The sequence below is a fragment of the Rattus norvegicus genome, chromosome 14, assembly GCF_036323735.1.
Source record: "Rattus norvegicus strain BN/NHsdMcwi chromosome 14, GRCr8, whole genome shotgun sequence".
Classification (NCBI taxonomy): domain Eukaryota; kingdom Metazoa; phylum Chordata; class Mammalia; order Rodentia; family Muridae; genus Rattus; species Rattus norvegicus.
Window position 1 is genome coordinate 107,684,911 of NC_086032.1, and position 16,949 is coordinate 107,701,859.

The following is a 16,949-nucleotide window of genomic DNA, read 5'->3' on the forward strand; positions in this document are numbered from 1 at the left end:
AGTATTATAGTGAAATTACTGTTTTGGATTCATATGGGATGTTGATCTGTAGTTATCTACTGATGTCTGCCTGATTTGGAAATCCGAATTGAACAAATTTCTAAATTAACTAATGATATAAGTCTCTGATCAGAGGCCTGTAGATATATATTTCTTGGTTTTTTTTTAAGATTTATTTTGTTTATGTGTACACCGTAGCTGTTTAGACAAACCGTAATAGGGCATCAGATCCTATTACAGATGGCTATGAGCCACCAAGTAGTTGCTGGGAATTGAACTCACGACTTCTGGAAGAGCAGTCCGTGCTCTTAACCACTGAGCCATCTCCAGCCCTCTTGGGATTTTTATTTCCTTTTTTTCCCATGAAGAATCACTGTTCTTGGGTAAATTTAATCTTCCCAATTTTAAAAAAGTAAAACCAACATAAAGAGTATATGGAACTAAAGTACTTTTGACAAGTATGAATTAGATAACTTTTTGCTAGAAATTTGTGTTTTTCCTCCTTGCAGCTTCACTGACAACCTCTTTACAAAATGAGATTGAAAATCTTTTAGTACTTGTCACAGTGCTTTGGAAAATGTATTCTGCCCTGTATGTGATTAACACTGTGTCTTACCTCCTGCCTGTACTTCCTGAATGGTCTCATGAGCATCTCGACTACAGCACTCCTAGGACTTACTTCAACTTGACCTTCGTGGTGTTTGCTTTGAGATAGTCATGAGTTTTCATGTGGTATCTGTGAACTTTCTTTCATGTATGATTTCCAGTATGTATTTCATGTATGATTTTTTTTAAAGTCTTGTACTGACAAGATCTTATTGCATCTGATCATTTACTAAATTATCAGGTAGCATTCTTTTTTATGTGTATGAGTGTGTATGTCCCTGTACACACTAGCATGTGGATATGGAGGCTCTAAGGCAGTCTTGAGTGGTAGTTCAGAGATAGGATCTCTTCTTGGCCTGGAGCTGACATATGAGTAGGCTGTTTGGCCAGTGAGCCCTAGAATCTACCTCTCTGCTTTCCTGACATGAGGATTACAAGTGTTTGCCATTGTGCTGGCCTTTCTGTGTTTGGAATTGAACTTAGATCCTGTGCTTACCCAGCAAGCACTGTATCAACTGAGTTGCTTCCCCAGTTCGTGGTGGTGTTCTTATAGTAGAAATCCTATTGTACCACTCCAATTACTGTCTTTTAATGGTATCAAATAGGGATTAAGGCAGTATTTTGTGATTATAAATTGTGGTTGCCACTAGAATGAGGTAGTTTCAAATAGCACAAAAAATGCATAAAGAAACAGGTAAGACTTATAATCCCAATATTAAAGAAGTAAATATATTATTTAGTAGGTTTTTTTTTTCTTCAGACTTCATGGTTAGACATGTTTTTGTTTGGTTTGTTTGTTTTATAGAGATAGGGTCTTGCTATATGTATCCCAAACTGGTCTCAAATTCACTGTTGTAGCCCAAGACTGGCCTTGTTCTCATGATCCCCCACCCCTTTTTTAAAAGATTTATTTATTTTATTTATGTGAATACACTGTAGCTGTATATTCAGACACTCCAGAAGAGAGCATCAGATCCCATTACAGATGGTTGCGAGCTACCATGTGGTTGCTGGGAATTGAACCCGAACCTCTGGAAGAGTAGTCAGTTCTCTTAACCACTAAGCCATCTCTCCAGCCCCTCTCAGGATTCTTTTAATACTCTGTATTCCAGTATCATTATAGGCATCTTACTTTCTTTGCAGACCACTGTTTCATTATATGTATACTAGTTTAATCAAATTCATACTGCTTTTAAAAGGTATTTTCAAAAACTTGATGGAACTGTGAGATAGCTCAGTGGGCACCAAGCGAGATAGCTTGGCACCAAGTCTGACATCTTGAATTCAGTCCCTGGAACCCACATGGTATAAAGAAAGAACTGACTCCCATAAGTATCTCCTGATTTCCACACATGTGCTGTGGTATGTGCATTCTCAGTTCATTCACGAGCACATGAAAAGTGACTGTTTAAAAACCTAATTATACTTTTCTGCTCTGAGTTCTTGTTAAATGTACTAGCTGCCCTGTCATTGGTAGGTAAGTAAATGTAGGCATCTATGCTGCTATATATGTCAGCTTAACAAAAGCTAGAGTCATCTGAGAGGAGAGAACCTCAACTGAGGAACTGCTTCTACAACATTGTCTGTAGAGCTTTCTTAATTAGTGATTCATGGGAGAGTACCCAGACCATTTGGGTGATGCTATCCCTGGGTTCTATAAGAAAGTAGGCTGAGCAAGCCATGGGGAGTGTGCCAGTAAGCAGCAGCTCCTCCACGGTTTCCACATCAGCTTCTATTTCCAGGCTCCTGTCCTATTTGAGTTCCTGTTCTGACTTCCTTCAATGATGATCTATAGTGTGAAAGTGCAAGTCAAATAAACCTTTTCCTCCCCAACTTGCTTTTGGTCATGATGTTTCACCTTAGCATAGAAACCCTAACTAGAACCGTATACTTTATCTTTTTAAGAACAAAGATGTTCTTGGCCTTTGTGATTCATTTTATCTGCAATGACTCTTAGCTTATATTCTGCCTATTCATCAAACATTCGGATATACGCTGTTCTGAAGAACTTGAATGTGCTGACCCTTCACAGGGTACCATGCACAGGGTGCTTTAACAACAGGAAGTCTCATATCTATCACCTTCCACTTCTAAAGTGTAAAAAGCTTTTCATATATTTTTTGGTTTTCTCATAATTACAATTATGTGCAATTGCTTGAAAAATGGTAGGATTAAGTGCTCACTGATTTCATGAAGTTTATGTTTGGCACATAATAATGTTTCTGAGAAGGTTCAGTTTAAAACATTTAAGCCTCCTACACTCAGAAGTATAGATCTTAAAAGGAGATCTGTTTTAAAGTTGCATAGTCACAGGCTAATGCCAATAGTAAAAGTTCATTGATTAGGACCCACTAATAATAATTTGAGTGTAGGACTGAGGTTTTACTTTGTGGTAATATAAATCATGTTAACTTCTAAAGGGAAAAGAAATTGGAAGATTTATCGCCCTTTGTTTGTTAAAGATAAAACTTACGTCAAGTCGAGCAGTTCAAGTCTCACCTAAGTTGCACAGTTGCAGGGTTAGTGCTAGGATGCAGGTCTCTGGAGCCCTGAACTTGGCCTTTTCTTCCTACTATTTCTGTTCACTAGTATAGAACCTGTAGATCAGTTATAAAGCTTGACTGAGTGTTAAACCTATGAATTTTCTCTGGTTCACACACACACACACGCACACACACACACACACTTTGCAAGTTCAGTTTTGATTTAACGGTTGTTAGATGTTCTTACTGTAGCAGTGTGGCACAGTGAGTGTGTGTGCATGTATTTGATCTTCTTACCAGTAGGGATACTACAGATGAGTAAATGGCTTTGAGTGCTTTGAGAGTACTCATTTTTATATGAGTATTTTGATATTAATTGGAAGAAAAGAAAAATCTGCTGATTATTCAGTTCTACTTTGGTGTTACAATGTAATATTGTGTGTATGTATTTGGGTATGCTTGTGTGGAGGAGGTCAGAGGTCAACTTTAACATTTGCTCTTCTCCACTTAGATTCCAGGGAATCATAAGTAAGTACCTTATCCATCCATCTAAGTTTTAAAATTCTTTTTTTTTCTCCCTGTGTGGTTTTTAAAGTGACATGTTTATGTGCGACATTGTAGTTTAGGTCAATAACTGAATCATAATGTTGAAGTTTTCCTTTTCTGTGTCTTTACTACTTGAGCACCTAGAAAATAAAGGTGATTTGGGGGGGTGTGCGGGATATTAGTGACACAACTAATAACAATCCTGCCTTAATACTAAGACTGTATCAAGTGCTTTATCTCATCATCTTATTGATGGAAAATCTCAATTCATGTTCCTTATTTAATGAATCACATGTCAGTGAGACAATTCCTATTTTTATATAGTTTATTGATGAGGCCCTAAGTGTAGAGGGGTTTGGCGCTTGCCTGAGGTTACATTGCTAGTAATTTTGTGCTGCTGTTTGAGTCTAGGTCACCCAGCTCTAGAGCTTTGAGTCTGGGCTTATATTAGAGCGCACAGGACTTCACAGGAATTATGCTGCCACTGCTGTCTGTGTCATGGCACTCACTGCCTTCCTTGCGTTCCTAAGGGGGAAAAGTTGACATTATTAGACTTCAGGAAGATGGAGGGTGTGAGTCCAGCCAGTTTCCTGGCTTTTTTTTTTTTTTCTTTTCCAAAGAGTACACTGCAGCTGTCTTCAGACACACCAGAAGACATTGGATCCTGTTACAGATGGCTGTGAGCCACCATGTGGTTGCTGGGAATTGACAGGACCTCAGGAGGAGCAGCCAGTGTTCTTAACCACTGAGCTCTCTTTCCAGACCCCTGGTTCTTAATGGCAGATGGACTTCTCTGTTTCAGAGTATTAAAGTGTCTTTTAGTTTCTTTGTCCCATTCTGAGTTCCTATTACAGTGTAATGTTTACTTTAAAACGTTACCAAGTGTTCTCTATTATAAGTCAAGTAGTCCCAGGAAAGATATACTTTTTAACACTTTAGAATTGAAAAGAGCCTTAAAAGTACATTTCCTGGCTTTCTGCTCATTTCACTAGGCTGTCTTTCTGTTTTGAGTTATGATCTTGTTATGCATACCTGGCTGGCCTGGCACTTCCTGCTTTTAGTATGGTTAGCCTGAAACTTGGAACAGTCATGCTCAGTCTCCCAGGTGCTAGAATGCCACCATCATGCCTAGCTCAATGTCAGAAAACTATTGACATTGCTGTGATCTCCTTGTTGACTGTGATGTTATTCACAGTATCATTTTTGACAGCACAGATTAGGCTATTTCAAGGTCTGGTCAGTCCTCAGATGCATTGGTAGGAACAGGTTGCACATATCAGAGCTGATTTGGTATCATAGGTAGAGACTTAGAACCGTAGTGTGCAAACAGTCAACAAACATGGAGCATACGTGGAATGGAGATCTGGCCCCGGATTATGCATATGCTAGGCATATACCCAGTTGGTAAGCTACACTCCAGGCCCACTTGCTTACAATGTGTACTCAGGGAATTAAGCCTTTGTAATAATACGTAGTTTTTCTTACACATACTTCCAGTGATGAGTGGAAGCCATCCATGCTCATTTAGGAGTGGAGTCCCAGGGATCAAAGCCAAAGCATCCCTTTAAAAGTGACTTTAAAGTGTTACCTCTTTTATCTGAAAATTAGCAGGAATTTAAGAACTTCTTGAGTATATCCCTATTTGTTTTACCATAAGATGTGCAGAGTTTTTGTTTTGTTTTGCTACTCCTGGTTGTTCCCCTTCTAGAGAGGTGAATACTTTGTAGGTGTCAAAGAGCTCTTTTGGTGCACTGTTAAGTATGTAATCTTAAGACTCCAAACCTGTGGTTATTTGAGCCTTGCATTAGCTTTGTTTCCAATGGCCAAAAGCTGACATGCTAAATCGACTTGTTGACTGCACAGCATATGTTGTGGAATACTGTACAGTATGTAAGGTTGGGGAAGGGAGCCATTATTGTTTGTTTGTCTGTTTATTTTTTGACCCCTGCAATTTTTATGACATTTTTCTTCTGTTGTAGAAAATTAGTTTTTTAGATGTTTCAATGCTGTTTCCCCTCAGCCTTTTACTGTAGGTAACTTCTGTTAGTACTAGGCTAAGATACCATTTTAGGATTTTCAAAAGAAAGCTTCAAAAAGCCAAGCTGTAAATCTTAGATGTTCAGCTGTTAATGTTTCAATTTTTCACTTTTTTTTTTTTTAGGTTTTTCTTTTTTTTTTTAATTATTTACATGAGGATTTATTTACTTATTTTATGTATATGAGTATATTGTCACTGTCTTCAGACACACCAGAAGAGGGCATCAGATCCCATTACAGATGGTTGTGAACCACCATGTAGTTGCTGGGAATTGAACTCAGGACCTCTACTCTTAACCACTGAGCCATCTCACCAGCCCCTCAATTTTTTTAAAAAAAAAAAAATTGATTTTCTGTTCTTAGGTCTTACTATTTCAATAGTCCTTTTAGTATGTACTATTTCCCTGTAATTTGAATATCATTCATAGTATAAAGAAGAAATGTCTCAATATGATTTTAAGTGAGCTCTTCTAGGCCTAAGAAGTGTAAGGGTAATGTGTAGCTAGAATGATTTGGTCACTCAGGTGTGGGAGGTGGGCCCAAAAAAAGGAAGGACTATGAGAAAGTACAAACTTAGCATTTTACTGATAGGCAGCTTATACTGGGTTTAACGTTTTAGGTTTGTGTCCTCTTTGTAGGGCATGTAAATGTGCTAGATCCAAATGGTTAAGACAGTATTCTAATTTCAAACTTCTTTGAATTTTTAGTTGTTGACCTCCTCTACTGGAGAGACATTAAGAAGACTGGAGTGGTGTTTGGTGCCAGCTTATTCCTGCTGCTGTCTCTGACAGTGTTCAGCATTGTCAGTGTAACGGCCTACATTGCCTTGGCCCTGCTCTCGGTGACTATCAGCTTTAGGATATATAAGGGCGTGATCCAGGCTATCCAGAAATCAGATGAAGGCCACCCATTCAGGTGAGATGTTTGAAAAATGAGGCAACAGTGTGAATGAGACTTCTGTCTCCTGTCTGTAGAATTATAGTTCTGTGATTTTTTTTTGTTGTTGTTGTTGTTGTTGCTTAGAGAGAATTTATCAAGAGTATATCTGCCTTTGAAATTTTTAATGGTAGAAAAGACTGGGCTCATTAATATTTATTAGTAGATTGGTTATCACAGGATTTTTTTAGAACTGGTGAAGTTCTACTGTTTTTTCTGTTTACATTTAATACTATCTAATACTATATACCTTTTTCCATTGCCTTCCCTAGTATCTGGTGTTACCTACACTTGCCTCAGTTTCTCGGGGCTTTACACAGAAAGGGCAGATACAAATTCTAGTAACTTCAAATTAAGGCTTTAAAATGACAGTTATATGCTATGAACCACTTATAAGTATGATTTTAAAGCAGTTGTAATGAGATACATAAAAATGTTATAAACTTCTAATTTATCCACAGTATTAGTTTTATATATCATTTTTAAAGAGTTTTTGAAAAGACTACCAGTTTCTTTATTCTTTTATATTTCTTTTTAGACATACCTTTTTCATAAAGGCATTTACAGTCTTTTACAAATTCAGCTAACATGCCAGTTTAGGCCCATTGAACAGCTTTTCAGTTGCCTAGTTATACTAGTGCAGATGAAATTGCAGAGGTCACCTGTGGTAAGTGGGAACAGTGATGAGCAGCGTGTAATATTGTCATACAAATGTCTACCAGGTGGCACTGAAGCAGGATGCTCTCACAAGAACAGCCAGTTTTTTGTTTTGTTTTATTTTATATTTCTAGGAATTGTGTAGACAGGGCTCAGAAGATGGCTTTGTGGATAAGACTTTTTGTGGAAGCAGGGTGGCCAGAGCACCACATACATACAACTGGTCACTGCTGTGAATGTCTATATATAACCCAAGTATTGGAAGTCAAAAACAAGTGGATCCTGGGAACTTACTGGCAGCCTAGCCAAAAATAATGGGCTTCACATGGACCCACATACACACATTAAAAAAAAAGTTACATAGATAACTTACTGCTGGTTTAAAAGTTGATGGGAAACTTTGGTTGTTTTAATTTGATATTTATGAATAACATTGGTATACCAGTATCTTACACTATTGAAAAGAAATGTTCTAAATAGTTTTTGCTTAAGTGGGAAAACTATTCTGTCTGTATTCAATATAATAATGTAGAAAAAAACATTGTTTGGGAGTATAAAAGAGTGGTAGATTATAGTGGGAACTTAGGATTCATAGCTGATGAGTCTTCATGTCTGGGTGGGGTCTGAGGTGAGGCTAGTTCATGTATAAGTTGTCACCAGAGGAAGAAGTGACCTATGCTTTAGGAAAATAGCATGATGACCAAGGCATTAAGGTTAAAACATGATGCATGACTTATTTCCAGCTTTAATATAGGGAGCAGTGGAAAGGTGAGCAAAATTAGATGTGCTCTCTGTTGGAATCAGAGTAACACAGTGCTTGAACTGGGCATGATTCTTCATGGAGTCGGAAACTTGACCCAGAGAATTGAAATGCTGTTTTGAAAGATTATTTAGCTAGAAAATAGCCATCTTCTAATACCCACCTGAGCTCAACCCAGACTCTGCTATTTTAGGAAGCTCAGATAGGCTAATCTGGTGTTGATGAAGGGAATAGATTAGCTAGATTAGAAACAGGCTTGCACACTGATAAGAGTATCTCAGTGTGCAAATAATAATAGAGACTTAACAACAGTGATTGAAGACACACTTGGGCATACTGCAAAGGTAGGAGTATGAGACAGGGTTTTCTCCAAGGACACAGTGTGAGAAAATAGGATTAGTTTAGGCATGGTAATAATCAAATGATCATCCCTGAATTATTATCTTCTTAAATTTAACACTTCCTGCACACTACAGTGTTTATTTTCATGAGAACATGAAAATAGAGAGTAAATACCCTTATTGGTATTGGTACTATACTTTTAGCAGCTATTTTACATGCTAGTATTTAACATTTCTGACTTTTTCCATAAAGAGAATATGGAAATGAGTAGGAATTTTGGTAGCAGAACCTAATTAAGACTCAGAAAATAATTTTCTGAGAGATTTTTAGACAGAGTGGTTGTTAAACATTTTACTCATTAAATCCTCATTACATCCATTTTAAATGAGGAAGCAACTTTAGAAGATTAAGTTTGCAAATTTAGATTACTAAGAAAATGATAGCAGTTAAGATTTAAAATGCCTTTAAAGCACACTTCTTAGCTTGGGAATTTTGGCTTTGTTTTATTTTGTTTGAGATATTTCTGTAGCGCAGGTTGGTTTTGAGCTAGTAACGATCCTTTTGTCTTAGCCTCTTAAGTGCTGGGATTATAAGCATGAGCCAGCAAGCACAGCCAGTGTACTTTGGACTTTTATAATTACAGTAGGCCTTTTATAGTAGATTGTTATAGAATATTAATCTCCTTTTATTGATATGCAATTGCTGATTAACATGTGGGAATCAGTGTCAGTTGTGGTCTGTTTTTTTTTTTTTTTTTTTTTTTAGGGCATATTTAGAATCTGAAGTTGCTATATCAGAGGAATTGGTTCAGAAATACAGTAATTCTGCTCTTGGTCATGTGAACAGCACAATAAAAGAACTGAGGCGGCTTTTCTTAGTTGATGATTTAGTTGATTCCCTGAAGGTAAGTTTATTTTACCTTTCATATATATATATATATATATATATATATATATATATATATATACACACACACACACACACACACACACACACATATCAGAAAGATTAGCAATATGATTGCCTGACATTTTCTTACTTGGATATTAGAGTGTTGCTCTTTGTAGAATTGGTGGTTGTAGGCACCCAAGAGATCTCCTTAACCTAACCTGCGGTAAATGTGCTTACTAGTGTTTGAATACCTTGAGTTCAAAACCTACTCATAGTAAGCATTCAGTTGTTTTTTTGTTAGGTGTCTGAGTACATGGAAATTATTTTCTTTAGATCAAGAGTAGGGAACTAGCAGTGAAGGAGGCAAGGCACAGTTCAAGCAGTGAAGGTTTTTCAGTTTGCTGTGTCCACCAACAGTGAATCTAACCCATGGAGGCCCAACAGAGTGCTGAGGTGTAAGCTTCTGCCAAATGAGTGTAACTGTGGTGTGACACTGGAGTCTGCTTGGCGTGGTCTTCACAGGGCAGAGTGTTGTGCTGGTTTGCCGTCTGCTGTTCCTTCTTCAGCTCTGCCACGCCCTGGATCTCAGAGGACTCTTAGATGAGAGTAGCTTCCTGCTTTCAGTCTCTGCTATGGAGATGTCCTGTCTGCAGAATCCTCAGCCCCTCCCTTGTGGTTATGTCACCTAGAGGGGGTTGGGTCCTGGACTCTTGTCCACCTTCTCTCTGACCTAGTCTTTGGCTCTGTCTACCCTGCCCTCAGTTACTGTCCTAAGCTTGCCTGGGTGTGGGTCTCTGGGTTCCCAGCTGAATAGAGGGAAGCTAGTCCTTTCCTTGACAAAGGGGAAAGTTCATACTTCTCCTTCACTCTCTCCCCCAGCCATTGTCAGGGAGACCATTCATGTTTCTAAGTGCATTTACTTATTTTCTATTGAAACCAGTTGGTAGGGAAAGTTCACAGCCTGGGATCTAAGAGTGGTGGCTTCCATTTATAGCAATAAATAAACAAAAAATTATATGAGAGACCCTTGGGGGCATTAACGGCAAAATGTTTATTATGTGGTTTTGTGGAAATTTTCCAATTCTAGCTTTAGTTAATGGAGGCGCTTACAAGCTTTACTCTTTAGCACTGTTGTTTCATATACCTAAATAATCACCATAGGGGGTGGGAAGATGGCTCAGTGGTTAAAAGGTCTTGCAGAGGATCTGAGTTCAATTCCCAGGACCCCTGTGACAGCTAACAACTGTATAACTCCAGTTCCCCGGGATCTGAACCCCTCTATGGGCACTAAGCATACACAGAAGCAAAATACTCATGCCCATAATTTCAGGTCACCATAGATGCGGTACGTGGTACTGTGTTGTCACCTCCTAAGTAGGCCACAGCAGTTGCCAGACACAGCAGCTTTGCATTAGAAGGTCTAGCAGTGCAGGAGTTCTCTTTGGAAAGGAGGAAAGGGATGTATTACCTGCAGGTGTGAAGGAAAGCAGGGAGTTAAAGTGCACAGAATGGTCGTTGGGTACACTCCATTTGCACCATGAAGCGTAAGCAGAAGACAGAAAAGAACCTATCTGTATAATAAATATATTATCGTCAATGTTTTATATAGAACTCTGCCCCTCAAAGTATCCAGCATTTTTGTCATTACCGAAAGTACTGACTATGAGTATTGAGTACAATTTAGACCAACTTTGTGCTTCTCTTGAACATGTCAGTGAGCTGTGTGATATCATAAGCTTTAGAAGTGAAAGAAAACTTTATAATCTTGTCAAACTATTCATGAGTGTACATGAGTATATGTGTTATGTATATTATATACTATATAACAAAGCATACTTATTATAATTATTATAATCTCTGGTCCCTAGAAGAAACAATGAAACCTGTATTGCTGTACTTGGACACCAGGCAACTTAGTAAACTTTCTGTGCTTCAGTTTCTATGTGCTGTGATTATGAATAGACAAAGTTAAGAGGAATAAAAGAGTTTGTTATGTCCAGCACCCAATTTTTTGGTAAATAAAGACAGTTAAAGGAATAATGATGAGTTACATTGATTAATGTGTACATCACTTCCATTAACTAACAGTATGAAAGTTTGAGATGTCCTTCCTGGGTTGATGGTAACCCTCATGTGTCACACTGAGCAGTGAATGCTTTCGAACCTGAAACTCTGCTCCATTGCTTATTACGTAACTTATTTTGATATCTGAATTACTCAGTTTGTATATTTTTTTCAAGTATCTTTAGCATGTTGGTTAATTTCGTGGTGCTTTCTTTTTTCTGCCATTGTTGAAAAGCTAGACAGTGACTAGAACTAGAGGGGCAACTGTGTCCCTTCCCATGTTTTCTGTTCAAATCCTACTTTTGGTCAAGTAAGAAGACAATAAAGAGTGACTTTACTTGGTTTTCAAGGTCTATGCCTGCTAGACTGGCATTTAGATGTATAATCTTCAGAGGGAAGTTTAATTTTACTTATCATGGGCTCTTGTTTGATTACAGTTTGCAGTGTTGATGTGGGTGTTTACTTATGTTGGTGCCTTGTTCAATGGTCTGACACTACTGATTTTAGGTAAGTTTACAAAAAGATTGAAAAGCACTTAGACACATTTTTGTATCTTTATTGTAAGAAAAAATGTAAATATGAGGTTGGGAGGTCTTTAAGTAGCTGCTACTAATAACCGTTTTATTGAAATGCTATGTTAGTTCCTAAAGACTATTCCAGCTTACACTGCCTTCCTCTGAGTTTAAATTGGGGTAGCTATATTTTATAAAATCTCTGTGATGTGATTTAAAGCTAAGTATTGTTCCTCAGCACATGCAGGAGGATGTGAGCATTTCCCAGGCCTTAAGAGTACTGCCCGGTTACCTTGATTACTATTGGCTTGATTAGGTATGATGCTCACTCTTAGACGGTACCAGTTTTTTTATTTTTAAAGCTTTGTGTTTGCTTTTTCAGCTCTGATCTCACTCTTCAGTATTCCTGTTATTTATGAACGGCATCAGGTAATTTATTTCTTAACTGTGGAGAATATACAGCTCACTCATATTATTAAAGGACTTACAAAAGAGCTAGTCTTAAGGCTTTAATTTTCTAGTATGTAGTAGTGTTTGATATTCTCTGGCAATGGTGATTTTGTAATGCTTTTATCCTCCTTTTCAGGTGCAGATAGATCATTATCTAGGACTTGCAAACAAGAGTGTTAAGGATGCCATGGCCAAGTAAGTAAGCCTTGCAGCTTCCTTAACCAGGTGAGGCCACTCCTGCAGAGTGTCCTTTCACCAATGGCAGAATGTGTCCTTCCAAGGCCAGCATTAACTCTACATTTGCATTTTCAGAACATTAGACCAAGGTGGAAAAATTAGTTTATATTTTTGTAGCTTTATGATTCTCTAAATAATAAACAGCATATTGTTTTTTTAAAGAAGCAGGAAACAAAACAAACAAAAAATTTGACATTTTTCTTTTCATTTGTAGAATCCAAGCAAAAATCCCTGGATTGAAGCGCAAAGCAGATTGAAAAAGCCCCAAACAGAAGTTCATCTTTAAAGGGGACACTCACTTGATTACGGGGGTGGGAGGGTCAGGGGTGAGCCCTTGGTGGCCGTGCGGTTTCAGCTCTTTATTTTTAGCAGTGCACTGTTTGAGGAAAAATTACCTGTCTTGACTTCCTGTGTTTATCATCTTAAGTATTGTAAGCTGCTGTGTATGGATCTCATTGTAGTCACACTTGTCTTCCCCAATGAGGCGCCTGGTGAATAAAGGACTCGGGGAAAGCTGTGCATTGTATCTGCTGCAGGGTAGTCTAGCTGTATGCAGAGAGTTGTAAAGAAGGCAAATCTGGGGGCAGGGAAAACCCTTTTCACAGTGTACTGTGTTTGGTCAGTGTAAAACTGATGCAGATTTTTCTGAAATGAAATGTTTAGATGAGAGCATACTACTAAAGCAGAGTGGAAAACTCTGTCTTTATGGTGTGTTCTAGGTGTATTGTGAATTTACTGTTATATTGCCAATATAAGTAAATATAGACCTAATCTATATATAGTGTTTCACAAAGCTTAGATCTTTAACCTTGCAGCTGCCCCACAGTGCTTGACCTCTGAGTCATTGGTTATGCAGTGTAGTCCCAAGCACATAAACTAGGAAGAGAAATGTATTTGTAGGAGTGCTACCTACCACCTGTTTTCAAGAAAATATAGAACTCCAACAAAAATATAGAATGTCATTTCAAAGACTTACTGTATGTATAGTTAATTTTGTCACAGACTCTGAAATTCTATGGACTGAATTTCATGCTTCCAAATGTTTGCAGTTATCAAACATTGTTATGCAAGAAATCATAAAATGAAGACTTATACCATTGTGGTTTAAGCCGTACTGAATTATCTGTGGAATGCATTGTGAACTGTAAAAGCAAAGTATCAATAAAGCTTATAGACTTATGTTTGTGTTTAGTGTTTTGGTTTCATAATTGCACAGCAGAAACAGTTATAGGTTGTGTAGAGAGTGGACACACGGTAACATTCTCTTAGGACTTTAGTTCACAAACCAAGAGTATGTTTACATAGTGAGATTTATTTGACCCATAACAAAAGATTTTAAATTATTTTATACCTTGAAAATAAACTCATGCACCAATATTTTAACAGAATACAGTGCAAGATTTATGAATATACATAAAATTATACCATATAAATTTTACAAATAAGACTTTCAAAGTCTTTATAACAGACACTATTGCTCTTCAAATATATACGTACATATATCATTGATTAATCAGTTGTTCATCCACATGGTTACTTAATGTAAGATCTGTCTGAATGGATAGTCAGTAGTACAAGATAGGCAGACACAGTTATCACTCAGCATCACCAGATACAAAAAACAGAATCAGGGCTGCACAGGGCTCTACTGAGGACCCAGCAACCTGCTAGTGGGTTAATGTAAGGCATTAATAGATTGGCATGTAAAATAGCTTAATGTGTAATCTAATCCTTTTAGAATGCTGAAGCACTTCTGTGGTAAATGTTAATAATCTATTCTTTAGCTGGAAATGCTCATTTCACCCTTTCTATAAATTGGCAACTGCAGATAGCTAGGAACTCAAGGTCCAGAATTTTTGTGCACAAACTGGAAGGACTCAGTGGTGCGTGCACTCAGGACTCCAACTCCCACCAGCCTTCTTCCAGTGAATGCCCTCTGTATAACAGAACTGAATGAGGGGCTTTCAGCTAATAGTCTTCAAGTCACATTCTCTCCTACAACTGACTGGAGAAATTCAAATAATATAGTGAGGAATATATTCAAGAGGTTTTTAAAAATCTGAATTTACCCTGCATTAATCATCTGAAATAAGTGGAGCCAAGTCAGCCCTACCCAAGAGGGTGTAAACCAAACAGCCTTTTAGCAAGACAGATCAGCTCACTCAAACACATCAGAGCTTTCCCTCTTTACTTGTTGTAGAAGCTATTTTATTTGGGGGATGACAGATCACGTTGAGGATCTGACACTAACATAAAATCCATGCTACTTTCTGTGGAATTGAACTGTCTTTGCTGCTCCCCTTATAACTACTTTCCCAGAGCAGGACATAGTGAAGGAATCTGCTAATCCCATAGCCCTCCTCATTTTTGAAGTTTTAGCACCATGTGAAGGAAGGAGACCATGTGGGGGGTGAGGCAGCAGCCCACACAACTGGGAACTTTGAAGGCACTTAACGGATACAAAACTGCAAATGAAACTTTAAAAAATTAACATTTTTAAACTTGTTTATACATGGCTCATTTGGTTTTGAAAGTAAAAATGTGGCAAAGGGTATTTCTGTTACTTAAGTGCTTCCAACTTACATTGTGTCCAATGAACATTCTTGAAATACATAGAATCACAATAGCAAAACACATTTGTAAAAGTCTTAATGCAAATTAAAAGCTATATATTGGTTAGGGTAACTGAGGACGTAAATTTTATCAGTGGGCTACTTTTCATCCTGTATTCGCCGTTAGTGTAGTTATAATAAGTATAGGTTTTAGTCTCCAGAACAGAAGCAAAGTCTTAGTATTGTAGGCATTTACCTTCCTTCTTAGCATCACCAAACTTGCAAAGTCCAGGTTTTGAGAGTCCTACATCACTAGGGTTCGAAGCTTGTTCCCACAGCAGTCGGCATCGAGGAGGTGCCCTGCACTGCCTGCAAGCAGCTTGGCAGAAGCAGCCGCAGTGCATGAGGCGCTGGTGTTTACAGACATCGCCACACAAATACACTGAAAGGTAAACCAAACATTTTGTGTGGTCAGATACTACAGTGCTGCCAAGTGTCCAAACAGCCTTGCCAAGTGCTCAAGATTTCAAAGTGTAAACCCATTGCCACCCATTGTAGTCTGCTCTTTCTCCCGGTCACCATTTTTTTTTTTTTAAAGTTTTTTTGGGGGGAGGGACGGGGTTTTTTACTATGTAGTCTGAGGATTGGTCTGGTTTACTGTTTTTGTAGAGTTCTTTGATGTGTGTCTCCTTTGATTCCTTTGGCTGCTTTGAGCATTTGTGCAGAATGAAGTCACTGGGGACTTTTGGCAGCCCAACTTCACACTATCTGTCCTGTTACTATCGAAGAGGGTTTACCTGTGCATTTGAATGAAGCCTTTTACATGGTATACACCACGTCCTCGTAAAGTTACTTTTAAGTCTTGTTTGTAAACAGAAGTCACCTTGTATTTCCTGCACCAGCCTGGCCAGTTCATTTAGGTCTCTTCCCAGCGTCATCTGTTTGGCTAGTACTGTTTTGAATGGGTGCTCATTATTCCAAAGGAACTGATGGCAGTACTACAGTACTATGCCAAGCAATAGTTCCCTGCAATAGTGAGCTGGAGGCAGCTCAACAGGCAGGCCATCACAGTGCACTGTGTTCTTTATAGGTGCTCCTCCTACATCTTGATTCAGACCATTAAAATACCAAAGTTTATTTTTAATGGTTTAAAATTAATTTAGTGCCTGCACACGCACATATGCAAGCTCAATTTCAGGGATGGGTTCTCTCCACCGTTTGGATTTGAACACAGAGCTTGAACTCAGGGCATCAGGCTTGCTAGTCCCATTTTTCTTTTTCAGCTGCCCCCGAGTTTTTATTGAACAAAAACAGTATTTGGTAATGTAATAAAACCTTCAAATATGTTGAAATTGAGTTATAGAATAACCTGGTCCTGTCTTCTCCATATGCTAGGAAGCCCTTTCCTACCTCAGAAATGAAAGGCTACAGACCTATGGGTCAGGTTGAAAGGGTTCCTTCCTTCTAAACAATGGCTTCTCAGCCATGCTTCATGCCAGATAGCCTGCATATTTCACGCAAGGTCAAAAGCTGCCTTGGCTCTTTGTCCAAATAGCTAGTTGGGCTTGGGCTACAGACTGGCCCTAAACCTCATCATTTCCTGTTCCGAAGGGCAACTCGTTTGCCTCCATTGTTTCTTAGTGTCACTAAAGGCTCTGTGTTATTAGCATCTTTAAGCTTAACAAGATGTTAGTAGCATCATTAAGCTAGGCTATAATGGTGCATCTGAAAGACACTAACACAGACTGTTGGTTCTCAGGGACACATGGATGAAGGTTGATTTAACCTGATTCTCAGTGATTGTTTCTACTGAAGTTAGCCATTCCAGACTTCTTACCCCTTTGCTCCTCACCCCCAGCAATGTTCAGAATAGCTT

The 16,949-nt window shown here is 38.3% G+C and overlaps 2 protein-coding genes across 13 annotated transcripts in view; one reads left to right on the forward strand and one right to left on the reverse strand.

Annotated features, from left to right (window-relative positions):
• Positions 1-13,700, forward strand: part of Rtn4 (reticulon 4) — a 47,610-nt gene extending 33,910 nt beyond the window's left edge. For 3 of the 4 annotated variants that reach the window (XM_006251608.3, XM_017599393.3, XM_006251609.5), the window contains 6 exons: positions 6,380-6,587; positions 9,133-9,271; positions 11,760-11,829; positions 12,217-12,263; positions 12,421-12,479; positions 12,736-13,700. In XM_006251608.3, coding sequence (XP_006251670.2) covers positions 6,380-6,587; positions 9,133-9,271; positions 11,760-11,829; positions 12,217-12,263; positions 12,421-12,479; positions 12,736-12,778 — 566 coding nt within the window. In that variant the 3' untranslated portion in view covers positions 12,779-13,700. The remainder of the gene's footprint in view (positions 1-6,379; positions 6,588-9,132; positions 9,272-11,759; positions 11,830-12,216; positions 12,264-12,420; positions 12,480-12,735) is intronic. The other variant, NM_031831.2, reaches the window with a different exon arrangement.
• Positions 1-16,949, reverse strand: part of Eml6 (EMAP like 6) — a 354,900-nt gene that overhangs the window by 33,018 nt on the left and 304,933 nt on the right. For 5 of the 9 annotated variants that reach the window (XM_063273849.1, XM_063273851.1, XM_063273850.1 and 2 more), the window contains one exon: positions 13,814-15,515. In XM_063273849.1, coding sequence (XP_063129919.1) covers positions 15,491-15,515 — 25 coding nt within the window. In that variant the 3' untranslated portion in view covers positions 13,814-15,490. Of the gene's footprint in view, positions 1-9,324; positions 10,727-13,813; positions 15,516-16,949 lie in introns of those variants that run through there. The other 4 variants (XR_010057763.1, XR_010057765.1, XR_010057762.1 and 1 more) reach the window with 2 other exon arrangements.